The sequence below is a fragment of the Lepus europaeus genome, chromosome 6 (genome assembly GCF_033115175.1).
Source record: "Lepus europaeus isolate LE1 chromosome 6, mLepTim1.pri, whole genome shotgun sequence".
Taxonomy (NCBI): domain Eukaryota; kingdom Metazoa; phylum Chordata; class Mammalia; order Lagomorpha; family Leporidae; genus Lepus; species Lepus europaeus.
Genome location: NC_084832.1, coordinates 43,338,120 through 43,348,033, shown reverse-complemented (window position 1 = coordinate 43,348,033; position 9,914 = coordinate 43,338,120). Strand labels below are relative to the sequence as shown.

Genomic DNA, 9,914 nt, shown 5'->3' with positions numbered 1-9,914 from the left:
ATTTGAATGAGTTGGAGTCATGAAATTACTGATGTCGCAAATAATGTTTTTCCCTTTCAACTGATAAAAAAAAGGAATCCTTTGGTACCTCTAGTTATTGTATGCTACAATATAAAGCAAATTATCAACAACCATTCTTGAACTAACTCACGTATGGCCACACATTACTCTTGTATTTGCTCCATGTTTTCTTTTTTCCAATAATTCTGTGATTCTCTACCTCTTTAGATGTCAGTAGGTAAATCTATGTAAATCGTTCTAGAAGAGTCTTCATCTCATGAAGTCCTCATTCTTGCCATGTGATATAAAAATAACCACTCCAGCAAATGAAATACATCCAAATAAAATCAAAATAAGTCAAGGCTGCTTGATGACCACCACACAGGCACCTGCTCTCCCAATATTCAAGGAAGCCATCTGTTAAAAAAAGACACAAAATTTAGGAAAAAATTTTACTGTCACACAAAAATATGCTAATTATAATGTTTAAAAGGTTCATATACTTGAAAATCTTGAAAAACTGTGCTGATATTTCCTCATTTTAGCCAGAACTAGTACAATAAAATGGAAATGTTGATAACGACATTAAAAAAGCAATGGTTTACATATTGAAATTTAAACTCTGCAATCACTATTGAATTCTTAAAACAGTAATGAAATATTTAGTTTTTTCAGTAAAATGAATTTGCTATACAAAAGTTTGTAAGAAAGATTCATTCTGGGGGCCAACGTTGTGGTGTAGTGGGTAAAGCCATCTCCTGCAATGCCTGCAATCCATATGATCACCAGCTTCTCCACTTCTAATTCAGCTCCCTGCTAATGTATCTGGGAAAGCAGCAGATGGTGGCCCAAGTGCTTGGGCCCTTGCACTTTTGTGGGAGATGTGGAAGAAGCTTCTAGCTCCTGGCTTCACACTGGTTCAGCCCTGGCCATTTGCAGCTATCTAGGGAATAAACCATTGGGATGGAATATCTTACTCTCTCTGTGTCTCTGCCTCCCTATGATTCTGCTTTTGAGATAAATAAATAAATAAATAAATCTTTAAATAATTATAATAATTATTTTTATATCAATTCTCATTAGGGCTTTATAAAGTTATCAAGGTAGTTTAGAAATTATGAGAGTTTTTTTTTAACTAAAAAGAAAGAAAAAATATAAGAAATAAAACAGTTAAGAACAAAATACCCTCAGATCACATATTATCTTATTGATTGAGAAAGAACATGTTCTCATTCTCCAAATAGGAAAGTTACTTCCATTATCTACTAGTTCTTTTTTTTTTCATCTTGAAATATACAATGACACCCAGGGAGCGGAGGAGTTTTGTCTCTTGGTTCACTCCCCAAACGCCTGGACCAGATCAAAGTACTCCATCTGCATCTCTAATGTGGTGGCAGGGGCTCAAGTCCTTGATCCATTACCTGTGGACTTCCAAATGTATCAGAAAGAAGCTGTATGGGAAATGGAAGTGTTGGTACTTCACTGACACTCCTATATGGGATGTGGGCATTGTAAAAGGCAACTTAACCCACTACCCTTCAATGCCACTCCATACCAGTTCCCTAAAAATGTATTTATGGTTACCAATTATCCTACTGCAGGAAAAAATAAATCCGATATAATATTTATTTTTATTCCTTTCATTTAACAGATTATGTATAAAAGTTAATTTAATATATCTTGCACTCCTCATTAAATAATTGCATGAAGTGAAAGATAAAATGTTGCCTGTAAATATATTGTTATATTGGTAGTTTAATTTCTGGTTAGAATTATTGTAAAGTTGTCACAGTTATCTTCATAACTGCATCATGTATAGTTATCTTCATTTGATAGATGAATGAATGGAATATCCAAATAAAGTATGGAAATCTCACAAAATCAAAGTATTACAAACTGTGTGTATCTGACTCCAAATCACATGTTCTTTCCATTGTATTTCTTTTATAGTTTAGTGATTTTCAAGTATCATTTCACAGCTGATTCATCTGAGGAGCTTTTACAAAATATATGAGTATAATTCTTATCATTTAATAGGAATAGGATGAGTACAGTATCGTCATATTTTTGAGAATTTTTCTAAAGGCCCTTAGATGTACAATCAACACTGAGAAGTACTATGAATTGCACACATACAGTGAGTAGATCCACTTTATGTCTAGCTCACATCTGTATCTGTATCTCATACATGTTGATGAGCATCAGTTTGTGTGAAAATAAATCCCTTCTATTTTTTTTTCTTCAAAGGAATATAGTATTTCCTAAGTCTGTGAAAGATATCATTCTTCCCCTTTGCTGAAGACAGGGCACCATAGCACATCCATGGGGCTTCATTTTCTGTCACTAAAACCTACATCTGAAACATCATGAAATCCTCCAAGGAACTCTCCAACTAGTCTAATGCTGTCCATTCCTTAGTTCAAGGTGCAACTTTATTTTGAGAGAATTAATAAAATACCCTCCTTACAGATTCTCTCACTCCAATATTGCTTTCCCCTAATTGTTTTTCACATTCTAACAAGTGCAATCATTTTATTAAATGTGTATTTACTTGTTTTTACTTATATTAATTGCAAAGTTTGAGAGCAAAAGTGAGAGCATGAGAGAGAGAGATCTTCCCCCTACATGTTCACTCTCCAAATGCCTGCAACAGCTAGAGCTGGGTTGGGCAGAAACCAGGAGCCAAGAGCTGCATCTGAGTCTCCAACATGAGACACAGGGGCTATGCACCTGAGTCAACACTTTCTGCCTCTTAGATGCATTAGCAAGAAGCTGGATCAGGAGCAGAGTGGTCACAACTTCAACCCAAATTGGAGATGCTGCTCACTGTGCAACAGCACCTCCTCTAGTGCAATCTTAGAATATAATTCTGATTGTTCACTCAGCCTGCTGAAAAATTCTTCATTACCTTCCCTTCTTTCTCAAAGTCAAGACTCTTTGACATAGTTCCTGCTCCTGTATCATAAAGATCATCTTGTGATTTGATTGTTGTTTTTAGCCCTTGTCTATACCCCTGTGGAACAGTGTCTTTCTAATTTTTGCTTGTTCAACATTATGGCTAGTGGTACATTAAGCCTGTGAATTTAAAGTAAATTGAAATTATGTTATTGCAAAAATTAAAGGGAGAGGCCAGTGCTGTGGCATAGCAGGTACCTCTGTCTGCAGTGCCAGCATCCTATATGGGCACCGGTTAAAGTCCTGGCTGCTCCACTTCTAATCCAGCTCTCTGCTATGACCTTGGAAAGCAGCAGAAGATGGCCCAAGTTCTTGGGCTTCTGCATCCATGTCAGAGACCTGGAAGAAGGTCCAAGCTCCTGGCTTCAGATTGGTTCAGCTCCCACTGTTTCGGCCATTTAAAGAGTGAACCAGCAGATAGAAGACCTTTTTCTCTCTCTCTATCTGTCCCTCTCTCTCTCCCCCCAACTCTCTCTCTCCCTCTCTCTCTCTGACTCTGTAACTCTGCCTTTCAAATAAGTAAATGAATCTTTAAAAAAATTAAAGGGAAAAAAGAGAAAGGAAGGAAGGAGGGAGGAATGAGGGAGGGAGTGAAAGATGAAGGAAAATATGGTTACCTTCTGAGAATTATATCTATGAAATACATGAAATTTGCTCTCTTTATATTAATAAAATTCAAAAAAAGGGCCGGTGCCACAGCTCACTAGGCTAATCCTCTGCCTGCGACACTGGTACTCCGGGTTCTAGTCCCGGTTGCTCCTCCTCCAGTCCAGCTCTCTGCTGTGACCAAGGAAGGCAGTGGAGGATGGCCTAAGTCCTTGGGAACTGCACTCGCATGGGAGACCAGGAGGAAGCACATGGCTCCTGGCTTAGGATTGGCCCAGCGTGCCGGCCATAGCAGCCATTTGAAGGGTGAACCAATGGAAGGAAGACCTTTCTCTCTGTCTTTCTCTCTCACTAACTCTGCCTGTCAAAAAAAAAAAAAAAAAAAGAATGTTATACTACTATAGTTTTAATGATCTGTGATTGCTTTGCAATTGACTGTGTATGGGTGAAATAGTCATTTTTTCCATTTGATTATTATCTATAGACCTTGCCTATATTTCCACTCAGCTAAGATCTTTTTGCTTTTTCTTGTTGAACTCCTTATTTATTAAAGCATTAAACCCTTGACAACATTGTAAATTGAAGATATGTTATCTCAAAAGTGAAGGAGAGAAGGGGGAAAGGGAGAGGGAGGGGGAGAGAAAGGGAACATAATTTTAGTCTCAGAAGTATACCCATGAAATACATCAAACCTGTTAAAAACTACAAGAAAAACAAACAAACAAAACCCTCTGTGTATCTCCCTAAATACTCTTTGCTCATCTCTATTTCCTGCCTAATTAAATGCCACATGCTCTTCCTTCAACTCTTCAAATGCTCTTCTTCAATACAACATATTCCCTATGTTTTGATCTGGTTAATTTGTTAGGCCCTATTATGCATATCAATTCTTGAAGGAAGATTTCTCTACCCAATACACTTAAGTTCTATTTCCCTTTCCAAAAATGTATCATGCCATTTTAAGTATTTGCTATTTCCTACATAAATGTGTATTAAACATTTAAGAGAGATTTGTCTTTTTTACCATAATCCAATATAAATTAGTATATATGTTGTATTTATAAATATTTACATTTATACATATATTTTATTCTATATTTAAAGTTTATAACTTCAGCCTCACTAGTATGATAGCCTAAAAGGATGGACCATGAAACCAGTTAGAAGAAAGCAACTGAGAAAGTAAATATATTACCTGAATTCCATGCAACTCCCTATACATCCATGTATACAAATAAACTGAACTAAGCCCAACTTAGTTGCAACAACAGTTCTCAATTAATTTATGCAGAAACATTCACATATCTTCTATTGCATACTGGTAACAAGACTAGTCTTAGGAGATATGATAGTAAATGGCATATTATCTGATTCCTTAAAGCTTAATGCATCATGACAGTGTATGGAGAAAACAGATAAAACAGTAATTTTATTCATGATAGGGAAAATTAGATAAAATTCTCTCTATATCTTGAAGTACATATATATATATATATTTGAAATCAAATGCAAGAAAGAAGCTCAATGTTAAATAATAATATAAAATTTATTTAAAATACACATGCTCATACACATGTGTGTGTGTTATGTAAAACACATTAAGACATAAATCTGTCATGACTATTTAGTCTATTTCCATTATTCACAATTAGTCAACCTGGGGAATTTTCCCACAAACATATTCTTGGATAGTTTAAGTTACTTATGCTAATCATCAATAATTGTGGATGCCAATTGTATATAGGCTAGTCAATCTGTTTCATACACATAGTGGGCAAACTGAGTGATAGTAATAGAATCTATCTGATAAATATGGAAAACAGTTCTAGTAACCTATAATCTTGGAAGTTTTAAAAGAGATTTTGTGTGGGTCTGCTATAGTCCCTTGAGAGTCTTAAAAATATAAATAATGAAAAGATATAAGCATAAAATCTTAAAGTAATTCAAGAGTTTTACAATTAATGTTTATTGTACTAAAATCAAGTGGTTATAAAACATTTTAAATACTCCTTTGTTGTTTGTAAGATATTATATGGTCCAAACATACAATAAAACAGATGAGAGAAATTGGTCTTTAGGAGAGTTTTACCAATTATAACTACATATATAACTTTGATTTCAATTTTAGAGGTATGGTAAGCAAAGTGTTTTTTTACTATAAATATATAATGAAGATGTTATACTACATCATTTATATACCCATAAAATTCCTTTATTTAATGTTCATTTGTATAATGGCACATTTAAAAACATACCAGCAAAATAGCACATTTCCTTAGCAAATCAACAATGATTAACCATGCAGTGGTCTCTGGAAACACTAGGGACCCATCAAGGAAAGAAGTAAAAATATATTCTTGAAAATTTAATTAAAATAATGTTGAAGGCAATCATCACTAACTTATTTTATATTTACTATCCTTTGGATAAGGAATGCTCCTTTTCTCACAGTTAAAGTCAAATGTAGAACTCAGAGGACTTGTTTCTTGTAATATTTCCCTTTTATTTCTTCTATTCCTCTTTATTTGATCTTCCTCAAAAATGTTATCATTTTTGCTGAGTTCAGGACTTTTCCATTAGGGAAGAGGGAAATTCATAATGCAGGCACCTTAGCCTGGCATTAGGAATTTGGTGTTACTAAAGTCAGTCTATCTAAATGTTGCCAAACACATACTATCAAAATTGGCACAATCAGGAAGGTGTGTCTATTTAAAAGTAAGTGTTTTAAAATAAATTTACTTCAGTGACTGTTTAAGTTCCTCAGAGAGATTTTAGTTAATTTCTGTGCTCAAAAATCAGAACTTTCCACCCACTAAGGTATACAGAAGATGCAAATATTATTCTGCCTCAATTAAATAAGGCTTCAGAACATCAATGCATTCATTGTTGAAGTTTATTTATTTATTTAAATAATTCCCCACTTTTATATTTCTAATAAAAGAAAAATACTAGAAATATTAAGAGAGGAAAGAAGAAAAGGAAAGGGGAATCATATGTGGGATCAAAAGTCAGAGTTACCCATTTTCACCATTATTCTAAGTAATGTCACAGTAGCTTTAAAGAAGAAGGTATTTTCTACTACAATTAGATTGTCCTGCCTTCTCCTTGAGCCCCCTGGTATACTTGCCCAGCCCAACACATCTTCTAGCTAAGTGCTGCCTCATTCTAGTATGATCCCAAGTCTCCAGCTTCAGTGTCTATCAAGAGATAATGCTGCACCTAAGATAAGCCACTGATTTTACTCCATGTTCCTGAACAAATGGATTGTCAAGGAGTGAGAAACTGACATAAAATGCCATTCAGAGCCAGTGCTTTTTATTTTTTAAATTGTAATGGAACAAAAAAATTTCACTTTCTGTTTATGACTGTGAACATTACTACTTCTAGTTTCCAGCAGCACAACCAGGAGGGAAAAAAAAAATCTCTCTGTAGTAGGTCAAAGTTGACCTAACCCACATACACAAGTGAAAAATGAGTAGAGGAAAGATCGAGTTATATACGCTCCCATCCTCTTTTACCAGTTATTTCTAAAACCAAATATCCTTAGAGCTCAAGTTTTTGAACCAATCTATTAAGCTTTTATTTTTTGCTTCAGATAATGCAAATTCAGTTCCTGTCACTTGTTATGACTTAATAAAGCCAGAAACAGAATGCCATCTTTCAACAAATATTTTGTGAAAATATCATTTGTGTAAGAGAAATGTGTACAGAATCACAATTCAATGAGTATTTTACACATATCCCAATTTTAACACAATATTCTAAATTAATCATGATGGATTCATAGTAGTTAATTAGATAGATTACTACAGTACTTGAGATAAATTCTTACATTTGAAATAAATTGTGCTGATCACAACCTTACCTGTGTCCACTCATTGGTTTGTGGATCATAGGATTCCATAGTGTTGAGGTATGTCTGCCCATCATAGCCACCAACAGCATACAGTCTATCTCCGAGGAGACAGACCCCAACAGCATCTCTAGGCATACTCAATGGGGCTACCATGGTCCAGGTGTCTGTTTTGGGATCATACCTGAAATTCAAATAACAGAACACAGCATAATCTAATAACATTTGACTTTCATTGTATAAATGATAATCTTTGAAAAGCATGTGATGAAAAAGAAAACAAAGCTTTTCCTAAAAACTCAATCGTTGAACAGGTATTCTGAGCAAATACCCATGCTGTTTGACTTCATAAATTTTAAAGTATTTTTCAAAAGATACCTAGACTTCTAGATGGAGATAGATTCATTGAAAAAATAGATGTCATGATCTCTTTCCATAATGAAAGTCATATATTATATATTTATTTCTATAGGAAAATTCACCTTCATACCAGATATATGCAAAGTGCTATGGTCATCAAACAGAAGGAATGATTAATAATCCAGGAGAATCATAGTATGATCCTTATCTGGAGTTTCATTTAAATCAGTTCTGAAAGTGAAGCCTAAATTTGTTAGAAAGTAAAGTAAAAAGAAATATGCAAAAAAAAAGTATATTTTAAAAATCGATGAGTACCTTTGAGGAAACAGGTCTGTAAGGATGCATAAGCCAAGAAGTGTGTGGGAGCAGTATGCCTGAAAAACCAGGTTATGATCAGCTTATGAATTGTTTGATTCCCTGGATAAGGAGTTCTGTGTTTACTCAAGAAGAAAATGGGTAATCTTTGACACTTGGAAAAATACTAATTATAATGCAAACAGAGCTTTGTTTTAGTGAATTGCTCAGAATTCACCAGGATGGAGAAATTATTATATCAAGATATTGAAGTCAGAGAGCCCAAGTAATTATTACCGAATTTAAACAAAAATTTAATTCTCAAAAATATGTAATTAGCATGTATTATATAAAAATATTTTATATTTTGAGTGACAACTACCTGAAGACTATATTAGTGAATGTGCTTTATTTCAGTCAAGAATGAATAAACCACCCCTTTGTCTTGTTCCTGTAACTGCAGTTCAGATACCAGAACAAAACAGCCATTAAGAATTCTGTACAATAATGTATTTTCTGACAAAAACAGTAAATACAGTCTTAGTTTGTTTAGCTGAGCCAATCCTTTTTCACCACTTGAAGTTTTCAACCTACAGATTCCTAAAACAAATGACTAAACAGCAACAACACAATCAAGTATTGAAAATGAAGAAGGTTGTTTACACAACCTCTGGAGTTTATATTTCATAGAGAACATTCACATTACCCAGGATGTTATATGCATTTGCACACCATGATTGGAGGGGTTGTACATGGCTAAGACGACACGTGCAAAATGAGATCTTGACTGAACGCCTGCAAAACCAGGGTGACCTTGAAACATTGACAGTTCAGAACACAAGAATCTACTTTTGCATGCTGTAGCAAATACATGCAAAGCATCAAATACAGGCACAGGCACACAAATACACATACACACACTATCTGTGCTACAACATCTTCTTTAAGAAAGATTGTTAAACCTTATCCGTAAACATGTTCAAATATATGAAGATACTTTTAAAATGAACTTTAAAAGGAGAAAGAAAGGGATACCACAAGAAAGCAAATACTGAAGTCCAGAATGCAGAATCTTATACAAGATAATGGCTTAATTTTTGAAAATGCCAATGAGTAAATGTGTCATGACAAATAAATAAATGGGAAGAGGTTAACCATTCTAAATAAAATGAGAATGAGAAACAATAGAGTAGAGTAGAATTTATTTCGATCTTACTTCATATCGACCAACTGTTAAAAGATGTTTGAGACATTTTGGAAATTTTAATATATCCTAGGCACTACATTTTAAAAATGAATTGCTGGAGTTTCTATTAGTGGGATAATAGCATTGTGGTAATGTTAAAAACATGAAGTCCAGATCATTTTTGTTTCTTCACTTGTTTTTAGAATTCAGAAATGTTTCCGTTAAAATCCTGTTTAAGAATTTCTTTAAAATGCCTGAGGGAAAAAGAAAGAACTGAATATGGATACAAGAATGATGAACTGGTGATGGCTGTTGAAGCTGGGTAATGAGGTTAGAAGAGACTGTTGACTTTTTGTATGTCAGGAAACTTCTGGTAGAAATCAATTTAAAAGAAAGAATATCTAAAACATTTTAATTTCAGGGAAACTCAATGTTCTTTACATTTTATTCATTCTTAAATGAAATCCACTGTGACTTTTCTCACAATGACTTCAACCTAAATTTTTTTTCTGAAGTCATATTTTGGTTTCCATTTAGTTATTATTCTACTCCATAGAGTTCTGATTTTTCAAATGCTGTCTGCAAAACAGACTTCATGATTTTACAAATGCACAAGAAAGTCAGAAACATGGAGAAAACAACTAATAGTGTTCTAAGCAA

At 34.0% G+C, this 9,914-nt stretch overlaps 1 protein-coding gene across 2 annotated transcripts in view; it reads right to left on the bottom strand.

Annotated features, from left to right (window-relative positions):
* Positions 1–357: 357 nt before the first annotated feature.
* The window catches only part of KLHL1 (kelch like family member 1), a 385,849-nt gene continuing 376,292 nt past the window's right edge, over positions 358–9,914 (bottom strand). For both annotated transcript variants that reach the window (XM_062195308.1, XM_062195309.1), the window contains 2 exons: positions 7,427–7,598; positions 358–417 (listed from right to left, as the gene is read on the bottom strand). In XM_062195308.1, the coding sequence (XP_062051292.1) occupies positions 358–417; positions 7,427–7,598 (232 nt within the window). The remainder of the gene's footprint in view (positions 418–7,426; positions 7,599–9,914) is intronic.